The sequence below is a fragment of the Oncorhynchus mykiss genome, chromosome 8 (assembly GCF_057628025.1).
Source record: "Oncorhynchus mykiss isolate SJ-2025 chromosome 8, ASM5762802v1, whole genome shotgun sequence".
In the NCBI taxonomy this organism is placed as follows: Eukaryota; Metazoa; Chordata; class Actinopteri; order Salmoniformes; family Salmonidae; genus Oncorhynchus; species Oncorhynchus mykiss.
The window spans coordinates 62,795,519-62,816,546 of NC_143029.1; the positions used below are offsets into that span (position 1 = coordinate 62,795,519).

A 21,028-nucleotide genomic window follows, 5' to 3' on the forward strand; every position below is an offset into this window, starting at 1 on the left:
CTGCAGACAGTGAGTAGAGGTTGATATTGAGTCTAGATAGTGAGTAGAGGTTGATATTGTGTCTGCAGACAGTGAGTAGAGGTTGATATTGTGTCTAGATAGTGAGTAGAGGTTGATATTGTGTCTAGATAGTGAGTAGAGGTTGATATTGAGTCTGCAGACAGTGAGTAGAGGTTGATATTGAGTCTAGATAGTGAGTAGAGGTTGATATTGTGTCTAGACAGTGAGTAGAGGTTGATATTGAGTCTAGATAGTGAGTAGAGGTTGATATTGTGTCTAGATAGTGAGTAGAGGTTGATATTGAGTCTGAGGACAGTGAGTAGAGGTTGATATTGTGTCTAGATAGTGAGTAGAGGTTGATATTGTGTCTGCAGATAGTGAGTAGAGTTTGATATTGTGTCTAGATAGTGAGTAGAGGTTGATATTGTGTCTGAGGACTGAGTAGAGGTTGATATTGTGTCTGCGGACAGTGAGTAGAGGTTGATATTGAGTCTAGACAGTGAGTAGAGGTTGATATTGAGTCTGCAGACAGTGAGTAGATGTTGATATTGTGTCTAGATAGTGAGTAGAGGTTGATATTGTGTCTGCGGACAGTGAGTAGGGTTGATATTGAGTCTGAGGACAGTGAGTAGAGGTTGATATTGTGTCTAGACAGTGAGTAGAGGTTGATATTGTGTCTGCGGACAGTGAGTAGAGGTTGATATTGAGTCTAGACAGTGAGTAGAGGTTGATATTGTGTCTGCAGACAGTGAGTAGAGGTTGATATTGAGTCTAGATAGTGAGTAGAGGTTGATATTGTGTCTAGACAGTGAGTAGAGGTTGATATTGAGTCTAGATAGTGAGTAGAGGTTGATATTGTGTCTAGATAGTGAGTAGAGGTTGATATTGTGTCTGAGGACTGAGTAGAGGTTGATATTGTGTCTAGATAGTGAGTAGAGGTTGATATTGTGTCTGCAGATAGTGAGTAGAGTTTGATATTGTGTCTAGATAGTGAGTAGAGGTTGATATTGTGTCTGAGGACTGAGTAGAGGTTGATATTGTGTCTGCGGACAGTGAGTAGAGGTTGATATTGTGTCTGCGGACAGTGAGTAGAGGTTGATATTGAGTCTGCAGACAGTGAGTAGATGTTGATATTGTGTCTAGATAGTGAGTAGAGGTTGATATTGTGTCTGCGGACAGTGAGTAGGGTTGATATTGAGTCTAGACAGTGAGTAGAGGTTGATATTGTGTCTGCGGACAGTGAGTAGAGGTTGATATTGAGTCTAGACAGTGAGTAGAGGTTGATATTGTGTCTGAGGACAGTGAGTAGAGGTTGATATTGTGTCTGTGGACAGTGAGTAGATGTTGATATTGAGTCTAGACAGTGAGTAGAGGTTGATATTGTGTCTGCGGACAGTGAGTAGAGATTGATATTGAGTCTAGATAGTGAGTAGAGGTTGATATTGTGTCTAGATAGTGAGTAGAGGTTGATATTGAGTCTGAGGACAGTGAGTAGAGGTTGATATTGTGTCTAGATAGTGAGTAGAGGTTGATATTGTGTCTGTAGATAGTGAGTAGAGGTTGATATTGTGTCTAGATAGTGAGTAGAGGTTGATATTGTGTCTAGATAGTGAGTAGAGGTTGATATTGAGTCTGCAGACAGTGAGTAGAGGTTGATATTGTGTCTAGATAGTGAGTAGAGGTTGATATTGTGTCTAGATAGTGAGTAGAGGTTGATATTGAGTCTGCAGACAGTGAGTAGAGGTTGATATTGAGTCTAGATAGTGAGTAGAGGTTGATATTGTGTCTAGATAGTGAGTAGAGGTTGATATTGAGTCTGAGGACAGTGAGTAGAGGTTGATATTGTGTCTAGATAGTGAGTAGAGGTTGATATTGTGTCTGTAGATAGTGAGTAGAGTTTGATATTGTGTCTAGATAGTGAGTAGAGGTTGATATTGTGTCTGAGGACTGAGTAGAGGTTGATATTGTGTCTGCGGACAGTGAGTAGAGGTTGATATTGTGTCTGCGGACAGTGAGTAGAGGTTGATATTGTGTCTGCGGACAGTGAGTAGAGGTTGATATTGAGTCTAGACAGTGAGTAGAGGTTGATATTGTGTCTGCAGACAGTGAGTAGAGGTTGATATTGTGTCTAGATAGTGAGTAGAGGTTGATATTGAGTCTAGACAGTGAGTAGAGGTTGATATTGAGTCTAGACAGTGAGTAGAGGTTGATATTGAGTCTAGACAGTGAGTAGAGGTTGATATTGAGTCTAGATAGTGAGTAGAGGTTGATATTGTGTCTGAGGACTGAGTAGAGGTTGATATTGTGTCTGCGGACAGTGAGTAGAGGTTGATATTGTGTCTAGATAGTGAGTAGAGGTTGATATTGAGTCTAGACAGTGAGTAGAGGTTGATATTGAGTCTAGACAGTGAGTAGAGGTTGATATTGAGTCTAGATAGTGAGTAGAGGTTGATATTGTGTCTAGATAGTGAGTAGAGGTTGATATTGAGTCTGAGGACAGTGAGTAGAGGTTGATATTGTGTCTAGATAGTGAGTAGAGGTTGATATTGTGTCTGCAGATAGTGAGTAGAGTTTGATATTGTGTCTAGATAGTGAGTAGAGGTTGATATTGTGTCTGAGGACTGAGTAGAGGTTGATATTGTGTCTGCGGACAGTGAGTAGAGGTTGATATTGTGTCTGCGGACAGTGAGTAGAGGTTGATATTGTGTCTGCGGACAGTGAGTAGAGGTTGATATTGAGTCTAGACAGTGAGTAGAGGTTGATATTGAGTCTGCAGACAGTGAGTAGATGTTGATATTGTGTCTAGATAGTGAGTAGAGGTTGATATTGTGTCTGCGGACAGTGAGTAGGGTTGATATTGAGTCTGAGGACAGTGAGTAGAGGTTGATATTGTGTCTAGACAGTGAGTAGAGGTTGATATTGTGTCTGCGGACAGTAAGTAGAGGTTGATATTGAGTCTAGACAGTGAGTAGAGGTTGATATTGTGTCTGCAGACAGTGAGTAGAGGTTGATATTGTGTCTAGATAGTGAGTAGAGGTTGATATTGAGTCTAGACAGTGAGTAGAGGTTGATATTGAGTCTAGACAGTGAGTAGAGGTTGATATTGAGTCTAGACAGTGAGTAGAGGTTGATATTGAGTCTAGATAGTGAGTAGAGGTTGATATTGTGTCTGAGGACTGAGTAGAGGTTGATATTGTGTCTGCGGACAGTGAGTAGAGGTTGATATTGTGTCTGCGGACAGTGAGTAGAGGTTGATATTGTGTCTAGATAGTGAGTAGAGGTTGATATTGAGTCTAGACAGTGAGTAGAGGTTGATATTGAGTCTAGACAGTGAGTAGAGGTTGATATTGAGTCTAGACAGTGAGTAGAGGTTGATATTGAGTCTAGATAGTGAGTAGAGGTTGATATTGTGTCTGAGGACTGAGTAGAGGTTGATATTGTGTCTGCGGACAGTGAGTAGAGGTTGATATTGTGTCTGCGGACAGTGAGTAGAGGTTGATATTGTGTCTGCGGACAGTGAGTAGGGTTGATATTGAGTCTGAGGACAGTGAGTAGAGGTTGATATTGTGTCTAGACAGTGAGTAGAGGTTGATATTGTGTCTGCGGACAGTGAGTAGAGGTTGATATTGAGTCTGCAGACAGTGAGTAGATGTTGATATTGTGTCTAGATAGTGAGTAGAGGTTGATATTGTGTCTGCGGACAGTGAGTAGGGTTGATATTGAGTCTGAGGACAGTGAGTAGAGGTTGATATTGTGTCTGCGGACAGTGAGTAGAGGTTGATATTGTGTCTGCGGACAGTGAGTAGAGGTTGATATTGAGTCTAGACAGTGAGTAGAGGTTGATATTGTGTCTGCAGACAGTGAGTAGAGGTTGATATTGTGTCTAGATAGTGAGTAGAGGTTGATATTGAGTCTAGACAGTGAGTAGAGGTTGATATTGAGTCTAGACAGTGAGTAGAGGTTGATATTGAGTCTAGACAGTGAGTAGAGGTTGATATTGAGTCTAGATAGTGAGTAGAGGTTGATATTGAGTCTAGACAGTGAGTAGAGGTTGATATTGAGTCTAGACAGTGAGTAGAGGTTGATATTGAGTCTAGACAGTGAGTAGAGGTTGATATTGAGTCTAGACAGTGAGTAGAGGTTGATATTGAGTCTAGACAGTGAGTAGAGGTTGATATTGAGTCTGCAGACAGTGAGTAGAGGTTGATATTGTGTCTGCGGACAGTGAGTAGAGGTTGATATTGAGTCTGCAGACAGTGAGTAGAGGTTGATATTGAGTCTAGACAGTGAGTAGAGGTTGATATTGAGTCTAGACAGTGAGTAGAGGTTGATATTGAGTCTGCAGACAGTGAGTAGAGGTTGATATTGTGTCTAGATAGTGAGTAGAGGTTGATATTGAGTCTAGACAGTGAGTAGAGGTTGATATTGAGTCTAGATAGTGAGTAGAGGTTGATATTGAGTCTGCAGACAGTGAGTAGAGGTTGATATTGTGTCTGCGGACAGTGAGTAGAGGTTGATATTGAGTCTAGACAGTGAGTAGAGGTTGATATTGTGTCTGCAGACAGTGAGTAGAGGTTGATATTGTGTCTAGATAGTGAGTAGAGGTTGATATTGAGTCTAGACAGTGAGTAGAGGTTGATATTGAGTCTAGACAGTGAGTAGAGGTTGATATTGAGTCTAGACAGTGAGTAGAGGTTGATATTGAGTCTAGATAGTGAGTAGAGGTTGATATTGAGTCTAGACAGTGAGTAGAGGTTGATATTGAGTCTAGACAGTGAGTAGAGGTTGATATTGAGTCTAGACAGTGAGTAGAGGTTGATATTGAGTCTAGACAGTGAGTAGAGGTTGATATTGAGTCTAGACAGTGAGTAGAGGTTGATATTGAGTCTGCAGACAGTGAGTAGAGGTTGATATTGTGTCTGCGGACAGTGAGTAGAGGTTGATATTGAGTCTGCAGACAGTGAGTAGAGGTTGATATTGAGTCTAGACAGTGAGTAGAGGTTGATATTGAGTCTAGACAGTGAGTAGAGGTTGATATTGAGTCTGCAGACAGTGAGTAGAGGTTGATATTGTGTCTAGATAGTGAGTAGAGGTTGATATTGAGTCTAGACAGTGAGTAGAGGTTGATATTGAGTCTAGATAGTGAGTAGAGGTTGATATTGAGTCTGCAGACAGTGAGTAGAGGTTGATATTGTGTCTGCGGACAGTGAGTAGAGGTTGATATTGAGTCTGCAGACAGTGAGTAGAGGTTGATATTGAGTCTAGACAGTGAGTAGAGGTTGATATTGAGTCTAGACAGTGAGTAGAGGTTGATATTGAGTCTAGACAGTGAGTAGAGGTTGATATTGAGTCTGCAGACAGTGAGTAGATGTTGATATTGTGTCTAGATAGTGAGTAGAGGTTGATATTGTGTCTAGATAGTGAGTAGAGGTTGATATTGAGTCTAGACAGTGAGTAGAGGTTGATATTGAGTCTAGATAGTGAGTAGAGGTTGATATTGAGTCTGCAGACAGTGAGTAGAGGTTGATATTGTGTCTAGATAGTGAGTAGAGGTTGATATTGAGTCTAGACAGTAAGTAGAGGTTGATATTGAGTCTAGATAGTGAGTAGAGGTTGATATTGTGTCTGCAGACAGTGAGTAGAGGTTGATATTGTGTCTAGATAGTGAGTAGAGGTTGATATTGAGTCTAGATAGTGAGTAGAGCTTGATATTGAGTCTAGATAGTGAGTAGAGGTTGATATTGTGTCTAGATAGTGAGTAGAGGTTGATATTGTGTCTAGATAGTGAGTAGAGGTTGATATTGAGTCTGCAGACAGTGAGTAGAGGTTGATATTGAGTCTAGATAGTGAGTAGAGGTTGATATTGTGTCTGCAGACAGTGAGTAGAGGTTGATATTGTGTCTAGATAGTGAGTAGAGGTTGATATTGTGTCTAGATAGTGAGTAGAGGTTGATATTGAGTCTGCAGACAGTGAGTAGAGGTTGATATTGAGTCTAGATAGTGAGTAGAGGTTGATATTGTGTCTAGACAGTGAGTAGAGGTTGATATTGAGTCTAGATAGTGAGTAGAGGTTGATATTGTGTCTAGATAGTGAGTAGAGGTTGATATTGAGTCTGAGGACAGTGAGTAGAGGTTGATATTGTGTCTAGATAGTGAGTAGAGGTTGATATTGTGTCTGCAGATAGTGAGTAGAGTTTGATATTGTGTCTAGATAGTGAGTAGAGGTTGATATTGTGTCTGAGGACTGAGTAGAGGTTGATATTGTGTCTGCGGACAGTGAGTAGAGGTTGATATTGAGTCTAGACAGTGAGTAGAGGTTGATATTGAGTCTGCAGACAGTGAGTAGATGTTGATATTGTGTCTAGATAGTGAGTAGAGGTTGATATTGTGTCTGCGGACAGTGAGTAGGGTTGATATTGAGTCTGAGGACAGTGAGTAGAGGTTGATATTGTGTCTAGACAGTGAGTAGAGGTTGATATTGTGTCTGCGGACAGTGAGTAGAGGTTGATATTGAGTCTAGACAGTGAGTAGAGGTTGATATTGTGTCTGCAGACAGTGAGTAGAGGTTGATATTGAGTCTAGATAGTGAGTAGAGGTTGATATTGTGTCTAGACAGTGAGTAGAGGTTGATATTGAGTCTAGATAGTGAGTAGAGGTTGATATTGTGTCTAGATAGTGAGTAGAGGTTGATATTGTGTCTGAGGACTGAGTAGAGGTTGATATTGTGTCTAGATAGTGAGTAGAGGTTGATATTGTGTCTGCAGATAGTGAGTAGAGTTTGATATTGTGTCTAGATAGTGAGTAGAGGTTGATATTGTGTCTGAGGACTGAGTAGAGGTTGATATTGTGTCTGCGGACAGTGAGTAGAGGTTGATATTGTGTCTGCGGACAGTGAGTAGAGGTTGATATTGAGTCTGCAGACAGTGAGTAGATGTTGATATTGTGTCTAGATAGTGAGTAGAGGTTGATATTGTGTCTGCGGACAGTGAGTAGGGTTGATATTGAGTCTAGACAGTGAGTAGAGGTTGATATTGTGTCTGCGGACAGTGAGTAGAGGTTGATATTGAGTCTAGACAGTGAGTAGAGGTTGATATTGTGTCTGAGGACAGTGAGTAGAGGTTGATATTGTGTCTGTGGACAGTGAGTAGATGTTGATATTGAGTCTAGACAGTGAGTAGAGGTTGATATTGTGTCTGCGGACAGTGAGTAGAGATTGATATTGAGTCTGTAGACAGTGTGTGTGTTTGGTGATAATGCTGCTGACCGTCAACAGGTTCTCTCAGGCTGTTGATCCTGCGCTGCTGCACCCTGTAACCAGCCCGTCTCTGGATGTCCACCCTCTGTCCAGCTCTGTCCCTAGGGGGCTCACAGTAACCATGACCTTCCTCCTCTCTGGAATCAACATCTGCAGCACAAACAATGACTTCTCCATTCAATACTGAATGACATCACTGATCACCCTGGTAAAGAGTAGTGCACTAAAAAAAGGAATGTGACAGGGAATCTACAAAACCCAGTTGCTGCATTTGTTTGATGAACACTGTGCTGTTAGGGCACTGATTGTTATACATGAAATCTGAGTTGTGCCAATGGCACCCTATTCCCTAGTGCACTTCTGATGAGACCCTACATAGGGAATAGGGTGCCATTTGGGACCGGACCAGTATTCATCAAACAATCGCTGTACTCCTTCACCTCTGTATCGGAGCTGTAGCGAGTCATGGATCCTATGCAGGGAGTTGGGCTCTGTGTTCCTGGAGGAGGGTCTCCTGACAGGGGCCTGCAGCCGCAGTCTGGCCATGTCAAACACATCCACCTGGGGCCTGTCCCTGAGCCTGGACACAGTATCGGTCAGCCTGGAGACATAGATAGGACACTACAACTAACACACAGCCTGGACCCTTGGCTTACTGAAGCCATGAGACCAACAGTGGAGGGCATCACCTCACCAGCCTTACCTATCACTCATAGGTGAGCCCAGCTCCTCCCACTCTGACTGCAGTAGCTGGACCTCCAGGCGTTTCTGCTCGCTACGCAGCTGTCTGCGCAGCACCGACAGTTCACTGATCACACCCCGCTGGTCTTCTGGCACGCACAGACAGACATCAGTATCTCAGAAGTAAAGAGAAAACAGTTTAACTACTATGTGTTGTATTATTGTGGGAGTCAGTGTTACCGGCAGCTCTCAGCTGGTTCCAGCGGGCTGGGACTGGAGGGGACTGGAGCCCTGATAGAGAATGCTCCTACAGGGGGAAGAGAGGAAGGAAGACCAGACCCAGTCATTCTCCACTAATCTCTCCTCACAGTCAAACTATTTCCCTCAACGGTAGTGTGGAAGAGGACATGCTGTGGGCTCTGGAAGTCACTCACAGACAGGGAGACGGCAGTAGAGCGACGGCTGTCCATGGACGGAGGTCTGGGGGTGTACTGGGGAGCCTGATACCTCTTCCGGAGGGTGGGGATGGGGGGAGACGGCTCCCTTGGTACCTAATAGACAGGCAACCACAATGTCATCACTCAACTCAGTTTCCCAGATTAAGTGGAGAGCTTTAGATGGAGATCATCCATTGAGCATGATTTCTAGTCGAGGAATAGGCTTTATGTGTACAGTAAACCGCTCCTCGATGTTCAGAGGGTCAAACGGAGCGTTTTCCAGTCAGCTCACCTCCTCTAGACGTGCTTGTCTCTCCTTCTCATACTGCTTCCTCAGGGCAGAGTTCTCCTTCTCCTCTGCCTCTTTCTTCTTCCTCTCCACCTCCTTCTTTCGCTCCTCAGCCAGACGGATCAGCTGCTCATTCTTGGCTTTTTGCTGGAGGGAGAAAAACCTTGCTCAGTCCTCTGAAATGTGTGTGTGTGTGTTACAATAAAGATTTCCTGAACTGAATGACTCATGTCACATGATATCATTCAGCTGATTGACATGTTACTCATACTAATAGCTAGAGTATTGCAGTGTAACCTAACGCTACAGCTCCCTTAGTGAACCCAAGCCCTGGTCCAGTTAATACTGACCTCCATCTCCTTGCGCTTCTTCCTGTCCTGTTCTTCTTCATACTCTCTCTGGATGCGTTCCCTCTGCTCAAACAGCTTCTTCTCCTCCTTCTCCTCCTCCAGCCTCTGGCTCTCTCGCTCCTCCGCCTCCTTCTTCCGCTTCTCTTCAATCTAGGCAGCAGGACAGACAACCAGGGTAATCACTGTGTGTACGTGTATCCAATCACATACCTTAGCTGACTAAGGTAAACCAAACCATCAATGCGCATCAGTACAACATTGTTATTTAAGCTCCGCAATACGCTTTTTTACGTGACTTCGTGAATTTCAGCTGATGATGTGAAAAGACTATTTTAGCCACACAGTGCCGAGGCGGGACACCCAGTACCTGTTGTTTGAGGTAAGCCTTGTGCTTGTCCTGTTCGTGGACTTGCTGTGGTGTGGGCCGGTTACCAAAAACACTGCCTCTGGCAAACAAAGGAGCCTGAACAAAACCTGTTGACAGAAACCCACCAGACAAAATAACATGTTAGCTGAGCCTGACACAGCGAGCTGGACAGGTTGTCAGGGTGCCACTACCACTTTGGGTTGTGTCCTAAATGGCCAATAGGGCTCTGGTCGGAAGTAGTGAACTATGTACGGAATAGGATGACATTTGGGACACACCCTTCCTCTCTGTCCTGTTGCATATGCCTTATAGAGAATCACATCAATGTGAAAGCCCCTGTATCTACCTGAGACTCTGTGGGTGGAGGGAGGTCTGGTGTCCTCCTCTCGGAGTACTGTCATGGTGGCTGTCGCCATCTTCTGCCATGTCTCAGGGTTGATGTAGGCCTCCTCATTATGCTTGTGCATCTGGTGCAGATCGGCTGGTGACAATTCACATGATTATGATTAGTAATAATCTTTACGAAGGTTTTAAATATTACACATTCTTCCCTCTGCGCTCAGTCTCCAAACGTATGTCTACTGAAAGGTGAGAAAACACAGAGAATATGAGGGCCATAGTGTGGAGGGAGAGAAGTCGCAGAGGGAACGTACTGATGAGGTTGCCCCTGCTGTCTCTGAGGGGTGCTCCTCCTCCCCCTCTCCCCCAGGGGTCGTGGTTCTTCATGTCGGCCTCCAGCTTGGCCTCGTACCGATCCCTCTCCTCCCTGTCCAGCCTCCGCCGCTCCTGTCTATCCTGGATCTGCAGTCAGGTTTGGATGGAACACTTTCATTAGAATACCAATTATCCAAAAATGAAGTTCCCCTCACAGGACAAATAAAGTTATTCAATTCTGTACAACCCAGATGTGCTTTTGTCTTCACTGGTCATGTAAAGAGGACAATAGAGAAGAGTGCAATGGTATATTGATAGGCATAGCTATTGGTAAATTGCTGTGAGAATGTCTGAGGGAATGGGTTCAGAAAAACAAAATTAAAATCTGATTCTACAACACATCTACATGTAACTGTCAAAATAAACATCTTAATAGGGGGTTGGGCCACCACGACCCAGAACAGCTTCAATGCACCTTGGCATAGATTCTACTAGTTTCTGGAACTCTATTGGAGGGATGCGACTCCATTCTTCCATGAGAAAATCCATCATTTGGTGTTTTGTTGATGGTGATGGAAAACGCTGCGTCTCAGGCAGCGCTCCAGAATCTCCTATAAGTGTTCAATTGGGTTGAGATCTGGTGACAGACGGCCATGGCATATGGTTTATATCATATGATATCATATCATATCTAATGCTCATCAAACCATTCAGTGACCACTAGTGCCCTGTGGATGGTGGCGGGGTCATAGCCATGGTAGCCAAAATAATGGCCTGACCAGCATTTTTATTCATGATGGAATGTTAATTGCTTAATTACCCCAGAACCACACCTATGTAGAAGCACCTGCTTTAAACATGCTTTGTATCCCTCATTTACTCATGTGCATGAATTATTATGGCAGGACTTACATGTTACCTGGCAAAAAAGCTGACTGCTCCCTTTCCTGGTGTCTCCCTGCCGAAATAACACACTGTGACGAAATGCATGCAAGCATTGAGGAGAAAGACACTGCTGCCTTGCACAATCACATTCAAAATGTACCTGTTGTCTCAGTGCCTCCTTGTAACTTAACACACACTGTTTAGATGGCTTGATCTGCTCGGCAGGAAATCCTCCAATCCCTGAACCCATGATAGCAGCGTCACTGGCAGGTCTGCTGAAAGATTCAATATTCACACATGTGTTCACTACTATGAAATACGTCTATGTAACAATTTGAAATGATCAATATTATGCAAAAAGGTATGGCAAACGGGAGGTACACAATTGATGCGGTTTGTCACATTTCACGCATTGATGCAATTCTATCACTGAGAAAGATGTTCCGATTGTCAGAAGAGAATGGAGAGAGAGAGAGAGAGAGAGGACAGTTATTGGGAGAAAGATGGCAGATGTAAGGGAGAAGGGAGAGCTCAGAGCTATCCAGAGCAGACCAGTGCAGGCTGCAGTCGTCACTCAGTAGGGAGGGAACAACAGTCCTGTCTGTCCAGACGGCCAGTGAGCATGACCTTCTCAGAAGTCCAACACAGGGCACAAATAAGGTATTTTAGAGGTGGTGCCCCCTATTGGTGAATAGAGAATACTACTCACCATCTGAAGAGACTAGCATCCTGTCCAGGGGGTAATTGTACATCAAGCTGCCTCATGCTACAGAAACAGGAGATAGGCTCCTGCCCTATGGGCCACTTTGGCTCAGACAAGGCGTACTTACTGAAGAGTGGATTTTGAAGGGAAGAGACAGGATAAGATGACTAGTAAGGTACTTACTGTGGAGGGGGCTCTGGATGGCTGCTCCCACTGTGCTGACTGGGAGGGCTGTGCTGTGCCTGGCTGGGGTGAGGCCCTGGAGGAGGGAGGCTCAGGTAGGACACAGGCTGCCCCCCTCCTGTCAGCAGGATCTGACCATCTAACATAGAACCACCAAACACTAATGAACATACTTTCAGTCAAACCAATGTACACCTCTTTCTAAGTGTATAGCAACATGACATGGGCTCATTTCCTAGCTAACACACATGAAATATGTAACCCAATAAATATTATAATACCACAAAACACAAATTAGGCTAGATCATAGAACATACGCTTTCACTCCAAATCAATCTATTTTTTTTTACTAGTATTTAACCATTTGAATCTACTGATGTAGCTTGAATATTTAACTTAGACTGGTGGTGCTTACAGTTGGCCGGGTTAGGGTCCAGTGGATTCCTTGCTCCATGGTAGAGGTAGACCTTGTCATAGGGACTTCTATGTGCATCTGCCAATGTGGATGGTGGATGAGGAAGGAAACCTGGAATCCTGAAACAGAAATTCTAAATCATACAGCAATGTTTAATTTTGTCAAACAATCTAGTGAATGTATCAGATTGAATAGATGTGGTGTGTATCCCAAATGGCACCCTATTTCCTATATAGTGCACCACTTTTGACCAGAGCCCTGGGTGCCATTTAGGATGCAGATGAGGATTACTGCTTCTTCGCTACCTGGGGGTGTCCATGTTCCTGTGAATGGCCTGGCTGTAAGGGGAGATGCCTCTACTGCTGAGGCCCAGGGCATGGCTGTACTCCAGCAGGGGGGACTGGAAGGCCACGCGGGGCTGCTCAGGGGGAAGCCTCTCTCGGCTCTCCTCACTGGGTCTCCCATTTAACTCATCACCTGGTACGTCCACACCTTGGCCTGGTGGGTAAAAGCTGTCATTTCTCTTTCTGGCATGGTCGCCACCATTCACTGCCCCAAGCGGTTTGATCCAATCTGCCTGTTTCTCCGGGTCAGTCGACCCTGTCACAGCAACTCTGAGCTCCAAATCCTTCTCTCTAATAAGACAAAGAACAGACTGTTCATGAGTTTCTCCCCACTAGTAAGCAGCAGTAATTCGGATCTTGTCCAATTGTTAGGTAAAAGATCTGATCAAATTGGTCAAAAGACCAATTAGTGGCAAAAGATCAGAATTTGGCTGCCTGTGTAAACGCAGCCTTATAAACAAATCTACCTCATGACTACAATGCTGCTAAAATTAGTCTATGTAGACCCTGTAGCTCATCTCACTAAGATGGATAATGTAAGGCTTTCTTCTTCACATACAGCAGGATCAGACAAACATGAACAACCACCTTTTCTTATTCCTCTGCTGTTCAGCTATCTGCTCCTGCAGCTCCTGCCTGTACCTCTCCTTCCTTCTCTGCAAGGCAGCATCTGCATCTGCAGCCCCTGTCAGACATGCCATATCACCACATTTTTTGAGAAATATCAACAAATTATCTAATGTAGTTAACCTTAGTTAAGAAAAATCTGAACAGAATTGGTCTTACCAATCATTAGTCCGGTAGCAAACTCGGGCTCGTCCTTCTTGGTAGAGGATCTGGATCGTCCATTGGGTTTCATCCCTGCTGGTACCTGCAGCCTGGCAGATAGGACGTCAATAAGCACTCACAGTACACTTACACTTTACAGATAGAAAAATACTGAGCGATAAGTGTCTGTGTTTTAGTGAAAGTGTGGTTTTTTGGTCTGATTCTAGGCTGGTTTGGGGATTTCATATGATTTTATTGTATGAGAGGATTCTAAATCTCTACGAATAGCTGGCACAAGAAGCTTGAACAAGCCATGATCCAGGCACAACAGATGACAGTATGACATCAGCCCCATTTCATTTGTACTTTTCCTCCCAATGTCCCTGACAATGGAAAATTAAAACTTTAATCCAGATTAGATTAAATATTTCTGCAGTTGTTCACAGAAATGTACATTACTGTACAGAAAATGCACTGCGTTAAAAATCCACAACAAAAAAAGAGAGCCATGACAATACAATCGTGTTCACTTGTACCAAATTGGCATTACCACAATCATTTAGAAATGTATGTTATTCAATATGAATAGTTTGACGTACTTGGCTTTGGGGGTTAGAGATGATGTCCCCCAGCGTGCCTCTAAGTAATCCTCATCGGGAACAACAGACCCGTTAGTCTCCTTCCTGTCTGCATAATGACGCGTCTCTGTGTAGTCGTCAGGCAGCTCAACTCTCCTGTCCCTGAGCCTTGATATGTCCCTGCGCAAAAGAGGAAGGTTAACAATACTTTTTCAAACATAGACCTAGAGTCAAGCATTTAGCGAAGACCATTTCAGCAGAGACAATTAACCCATTACATAGCTAACATCTGAATCCATTACAGGTAAGTGCAACATCATGCTTTGTATCACAAAGGGAGTTTTTTAAGAACACCTGAAGTCCGTTTTGTAGTGTCTTCTTAGCCGCCTCCTCTCTTCTCCTCTCTCAGACCCCGTCTGTCTGAGCCGCCTCCTCTCCATAAGATCCAGATCTTCCTCTGTGAGGTCCTCCTCAGAGTCATAGTCCACTCTCACCAGCCTGGCCTTCTCTCTAGGAAGGAGCAGCTCATCCTCAGGCCTCAGGCCCTCCTTCACACTGCCCTCCACCAGGAAGTGTCCTCCCCTGTGCAGCCCCCTCTTGCCTTCAGTCAGCGTGGCTGTCTCTCTCCTAGAGGGGACCCTCTTAGGGTGCACCGGGGGTCTGGGGCTGCAGTGAACATCAGGGAGGTCTGGAGGAACTCTGAGAAAGGCAATCTGCTCCTGTATGTATGAGGGGGAAAGGACAAGTTTAAGATCAACTTCTGGTTCCAAGCACCCTTTTTACGTTTTTTTACAGAAGAAGATTTCAGCAAATTCTCTTAATTTACTGAGACTTGTTTTACCAGCCCTTTTGTAATAATATACACTCAGTATACCAAACATGATATTGAGTTGCACAGCTCCCCTCTCGCCATGGACTCTACAAGGTGTTGAAAGCGTTCTACAGGGATGCTAGCCCATGTTGACTCCAATGCTTCCCACAGTTGTGTCAAGTTGGCTGGATGTCCATTGGGTAGTGGACCATTCTTGAAACACATGGGAAACTGTTGAGCTTGAAAAAAAAAAAAACAGCAGCGTTGCAGTTCTTGACACAAACCGGTGCACCTGGCCTAGCACCTACTACCGTACCATGTTCAAAGGCACTTAATTTTTTGGGGCTTGTCCATTCACCCTCTGAATGGCACACATACACAATCCATGTCTCAATGGTCTCGAAGCTTAAAAATCCTTCTTTAAGCTATCTTCACCCCTTCATGAACTCCCTGTTCACTCATGACTGCACGGCCAAGCACAACTCCAACACTATCATTAAGTTTGCTGATGACACAACAGTGGTAGGCCTGATGACCGACAACGATGAGACAGCCTATAGGGAGGGGGTCAGAGACCTGGCAGTGTGGTGCCAGGACGACAACCTCTCCCTCAACGTGATCACGACAAAGGGGATGATTGTGGATTACAGGAAAAGGAGGGCCGAGCACGTCCCCATTCTAATCGCCGGGGCTGTAACGGAGCAGGTTGAGAGCTTCAAGTTCCTTGGTGTCCACATCACCAATCAACTAACATGGTCCAAGCACATCAAGACAGTTGTGAAGAGGGCACGGCAAAACCTATTCCCCTCAGGAGACTGAAAAGATTTGGCATGGGTCCTCAGATCCTCAAAAGGTTTTACAGCTGCACCATCGAGAGCATCCTGATGGGTTGCATCACTGCCTGGTATGGCAACTGCTCAGCGCCAACCGAAAGGCACAATAGAGGGGTAGTGAGTACGGCCCAGTACATCACCGGGGCTAAGCTTCCTGCCATCCAGGACCTCTATACCAGGCGGTGGCCCTAAAAAATGGTCAAAGACTCTAGCCACCCTAGTCATAGACTGTTCTCTCTGCTACCGCATGGCAAGAGTTACCGGAGCGCCAAGTCTAGGTCCCAGGGGCTTCTAAACAGCTTCTACTCCCAAGTCATAAGACTCCTGAACAGCTAATCAAATGGCTAAGCAGACTATTTGACTATTTTTAGTCTCCTGAGGGGGAAAAGCTGTTGTCGTGCCGTCTTCACGACTGTCTTGGTGTGTTTGGATCATGATAGTTTGTTGGTGATGTGGACACCAAGGAACTTAAAACTCTCGATGTGAATGGGGGTGTGTTCGGCCTTCCTTTTCCTGTAGGCCACAATCATCTCCTTTGTCTTGCTCACGTTGAGAGAGTGGTTGTTGTTTTGTATACCAAGTGTATATATAAATTTGGCTATTTGGAATGAATTAAGAGGCCTCAGTTGACAGAGCTTGATATAAAAATAGGCTACACATAGCACTTCTTAGGTTACCTTAGCAGCTCTCCTCTCACCAAGGGGAAGGGGTGGGCCTGGTTCAGCAGCATTCACACTTTTTTTCTATAATTAAGGGCCAAATTGGCCAAATCAGCCCAAAGCAGAGATCATTGTTTAAAAATATATACATTTGGTAGAAGACTGCACTGACTCCTTGCACTCGTACCATTCCAGTGCTCTTGTTTATCACACACAAGTAAATATTATGGCCCATGTATGCATGTTGACAGGTTACACATTTGTAAGTAACAACTATATAACTTTTGGCATTGGTAATATTATTACCTGAGCCATGAAGTGTCTGTAGTCCAGACGGAGCTCTTGATGTAACTTCTGTTTCTTCCTCTCATAGTCTCTACCCAAAGGTAAACTTAGACAACAACTCTCCTCTGAAAAACAGAATGGTATACATGAAATAAAAGACTTCCCATTGGTCAGGATCTAGATCTACCACAAAGTATCTTACAAATTGGGTTCATAACTTTATGAAAACCTGCTTTTCCCATGACAGACTGACCGAGTGAATCCAGGTGAAAACTATGATCCCTTATTGTCACTTGTTAAATCCACTTCAATGAGTGTGGCTGAAGGTGAGGAGACAAGGCTTAAAAATCCTTCTTTGACCTGAGACATTTGAGACATGGATTTGTATGTGTGCCATTCAGAGGGTGAATGGCCAAGACAAAAATATTTAAGTGGCTTTGAATGGGGTATGGTAGTAGGTGCCAGGTGCACTGGTTTGTGTCAATAACTGCAACCCTGTCTGTTTTTTTATTCTCAACAGTTTCCTGTGTCTATCAAGAATGGTCTACTACCCAAAGGACATCCAGCCAACTTGACACAACTGTGGGAAGCATTGGAGTCAACATGGGCCAGCTTCCCTGTGGAATGCTTGACACCTTGTAGAGTCCATGGCCCGACAAATCAAGGCTGGTCTGAGTACAAAAGGAGGGGGTGGGGGAATGCAACTCAATATTAGGAAGGTGTTCTTAATGTTTTGTACACTCAGTGTATACTGTACCTTTCCCTTGTGCTGTGAACTTAAATGGAGGGATATTTTCCTTGAGTGTGTGGTCATAGGTCTTGTGATTTTTTGTCTGTTGATCCAGCCACAGGTCAGAAAATTGCAATAATTTGCTCAGCTGTCACCAAACACAAAGTAGCATGCGTTTCACCCATGTCCAAGTGAATCATTCCACCTCAAAAAGCACAAGAAAGAGGTTTGACACCACCATCTCAGATTGTTCTGAAATAATTTCTGTCAACAGAAAAATACAAGTTTAGCATTCCTACAACATTAATTTGTTGAAATATAAATGAATATCTGCTAAATTAAGCTAATTGATTGCACCCAAATTGTCAATTTATAGGTGCTATATTTAACAACATTATATGAATCCTAACATCTGATGAGTTAGACATGAGAAATAAAAATAAATAAATAAATCCAAAAAAATGGTCCCCCCCAAAAATGTCTCGCCTATTCAAAGAAATTGGTTATTGAAGTTGTTGGGTTTATGTCCCATCCTAAATCCTGATCTGACCAATAGGTGGTGCTGTTCCTGCTATTAGGTGATTAGATTTTTTTTGTTTAAGAATCCCCCATCATTATAAAGGGATAGTTCACCCAATTAAAAAAATTACACATTGGTTTTCTTACCTTGTAAGCAGTCTATGGACCAGAGGGCTATCCTCCGAAGCAAGTTTGAGCAGTTCGAGAGGTAACTTTGATCAACTGAGTTTAACTCTGTATAACCGGTAAAAAGAAAGGGGCACACCTTTTAGCAAGGTACATTTCTATGGCAACAAATCCTTCAGAACTAACCTGCTCCGGGGTTGGCTAACTCCACTTACCCTGAATGAAATGACTGAGCCACGAGTTGAGGACCAATTAAATCAGATTCCCTTCCTGCTGCAAAGATTATGTCATCATTCCCTTCATTTGCAGAAGATGATTGATTAAATATTTTATTAATCCAATTTGTTGCGTGTAAAAAAAATAGTAATGTTAAAATATATCACATTACACATTTAGTAATGAGAGAATGCATTTTACACTTCAGTCATAATTTTGTAGAACTTATTGATAGAAAGGTGTTTTTGGTTGAGCATTGATAAGCACAGCCAAAGTCTGCATTAACATTAATAAAGACAACACTTCTAAGCCCATTTCACACCATAGCCTACTGAATTCGCAAGCTTTCTTTTCTTTCATTTTGACTTCGGCACAAATTCAAATGTGGCACCGACTCACCTGTGGATTGATGTTTCAGCATTGTCTCAATGAAGAGTTCTGCGTTCGACTAGCCATGTGCGGCATGCATGCACATTTACAAGCTTGCTAAAGTTGGCGGCAGACAGACAAGCAATCTATTATTTAATTTCTCAGCGATCAAATTATTTTCAACAAAATAATGCATATCTTATTTGTTTCTAACTACAAAAACGATTTCAGAACAATCTGAGATGATGGGTGTCATGGCTTGCTGAAATGACATGGAACGACCCAAGTTCAGCATTCTATCACCACAGTAAAAAATAAACACGGAAACACACCCTTATTTCCAGGTAAGGTGGATTTTGTATCCTCTACTCTGGCCTTCTGTTGCTGGATACATTTCTTAAGTTCATTATCCATCTCCATTTATAATGCAGGCTCACTGTGAAAGTGACAGTGACAAAATTAAACAATGTCTAATAATACAGCTCAAATGTACTTGCAAACAGTATAACATTTACATTCTAGCCATTTAAGAACTTCTGGGTGAGAATATAATGTTACCTAGCTAGTAAATAGTAACGTCAATGAAATAGTTAAATAGTGATGATGTTTACGTTAGTAAGCAATGTCATGAATTGTAAACATTTAGCTAGGTAGCTAACGTTAGCTAGTAGCAGCATTTTGGACTCGACAAAACAGCCTCAACAAGTCTAGGATTAACTACAGACAGTTTAACTTTGGTCATATTTCCCTAAATGTATCTAGTTATGCTGTTGTAATATCATCTGATCATATTACTGGCAAAGCATGATAGCTATCTTACTACCCAGCTCGCCAGAAATGGCCCGCTGTCTCTTTAATTTCGGTTGTCAAGCAACCACTGAACACAAAAATAATCTTAGCTATGTAACGTTACCTAGCTAGCATTTAGGCCATATATTAACTAGCAAACAAGCAAGCTACGTAAATGATGTTACACGAATTGGTTAGAATTTTTATAAACTAAATTAGCGAACGTTAGTTCTGTTCTATAGACCTGTTGTCTATAGTTAACGTTAACCTGATGTGTAAGCCAGCTAAAGACAAATGCATGCGAGACATGCATAGATGGAAGCCTGTTGCGGAGTTTGTTTTCTATATTAAAATGGCATAAATAGTACTCACCAGTTGTACAACCAAGATAGCTACTGGACTTGCGAACGTTTGCTACTCAGTTAGCTACCTTAAACTACAAGGCCACAGCTGCCAACTAAGTAGCAACAGCCAGGTAGCTACAGTAGCACGTTAGCACCGTAAATTTAGCCCCGCCAGCACCACCCTTCTAAAATATGAATTGTTTAGATCTGCCAGATTCCTTCCAAGTGCAAGTGCGCACTTTGCGGTCTTTAGTTTTCACCAGTACTGGTTCTTTCATAGAGAACTGATGGTCCTAAATATTCTTCAATATTTTCAGAGTATCTTGTCAGCAGCACTGCAAGTACTAACCAGCAGCACTGCATCTACTAACCAGCAGCACTGCAAGTGCCATGGAAAAAAGTATTCACTTGACCACTGTGGTCTTCTGCGCGATCTAGCGCCCCCGCTATCAATCAATTTGACAAATGCACCCCTCAGCATAGGTTGCTGTGCAGTGATACACCGCTTACCATTCATTTCAATGAAAGCAAAGCGGTGAGCAGTGGAGAGGGCGGGGGACCTTTGGGAGGTGCGAAAGTTGCGTGGGAGTGGGTGAAAAAGATAACGTTTTCCCAACTTTATGCAAATCACCAGCGGTGACCGCTGGGCGATGACCAATCAGAGTGGTTCCCAGAAGAATTTGACGCTGTGCGACCCAATGATTGGAGACTTTCTTCAGGGAAGATGGCTGACAGAAATACTGGGATGGAAGCAAACGTCAGTGATTATAACGTCATAACAAATCATGCAAAAATGTAAAGTTGACAGAAATATGTTAGTTAATGTAGAGACAAACGAGTTTGCATATTTATAATCATTAAGTTAATTTACGAAAATCTCGATTTAGCAAGCTAGCTGACTAGCTTTATGGGTGTATTGACATGAGTCTGAAATTGTAATTCTGGTTCTTTAATGTTTTAGGGACTCCTGAAACAACCAGTAAACCAGGGTGTCATCTTGTGAAACAATGGATGTAATAATCTAGCTAGCTAAAGCATTTACTGCAAATTGAATGTACAATTTTGTAAGCTTGCCTTGCTGATATTTTCCATTCATTGCAGATAGATGAAATAATGTAGATAGCTATGTTCTTGCTTATTGTGCAGTGGAGTATAACAATGTCTGTATGCCTATGGGTGTGTAGCTAGCTATCTAGCCGATCTGTGTATGGACACAAACGTTTGGTATACATATTAGTTCAGAACCTAGCCATGAACCTCAGCTATCATAGCCAGTTGTGTCAACTTCAAAACAGTCTGAATGACATTAATGAAGCCTATGGATTGAGTAGAATATAATATAACTTTGTGCCAAGGATGCAAGTCGTATACATGTAGTTATTACCATGCATGAGATCCCACATCGTAGCCTGTACATTTAATATATTCACTGAAAATG

The 21,028-nt window shown here is 43.1% G+C and overlaps 1 protein-coding gene across 1 annotated transcript in view; it reads right to left on the reverse strand.

The window, feature by feature from the left end:
- Positions 1-20,179, reverse strand: part of LOC110530271 (centrosome and spindle pole-associated protein 1) — a 34,406-nt gene extending 14,227 nt beyond the window's left edge. Inside the window, 24 exon segments of the mRNA XM_090182225.1 lie at positions 7,265-7,405; positions 7,696-7,856; positions 7,959-8,085; positions 8,177-8,243; positions 8,371-8,487; positions 8,666-8,809; positions 9,013-9,162; positions 9,380-9,486; positions 9,726-9,860; positions 10,033-10,180; positions 10,953-10,991; positions 11,079-11,193; positions 11,805-11,943; positions 12,220-12,338; positions 12,525-12,854; positions 13,152-13,248; positions 13,350-13,441; positions 13,931-14,089; positions 14,264-14,628; positions 16,519-16,622; positions 17,255-17,330; positions 18,790-18,811; positions 18,813-18,893; positions 20,101-20,179. Coding sequence (XP_090038351.1) covers positions 7,265-7,405; positions 7,696-7,856; positions 7,959-8,085; positions 8,177-8,243; positions 8,371-8,487; positions 8,666-8,809; positions 9,013-9,162; positions 9,380-9,486; positions 9,726-9,860; positions 10,033-10,180; positions 10,953-10,991; positions 11,079-11,193; positions 11,805-11,943; positions 12,220-12,338; positions 12,525-12,854; positions 13,152-13,248; positions 13,350-13,441; positions 13,931-14,089; positions 14,264-14,628; positions 16,519-16,622; positions 17,255-17,330; positions 18,790-18,811; positions 18,813-18,877 — 3,019 coding nt within the window. The 5' untranslated portion in view covers positions 18,878-18,893; positions 20,101-20,179.
- Positions 20,180-21,028: the final 849 nt, after the last annotated feature.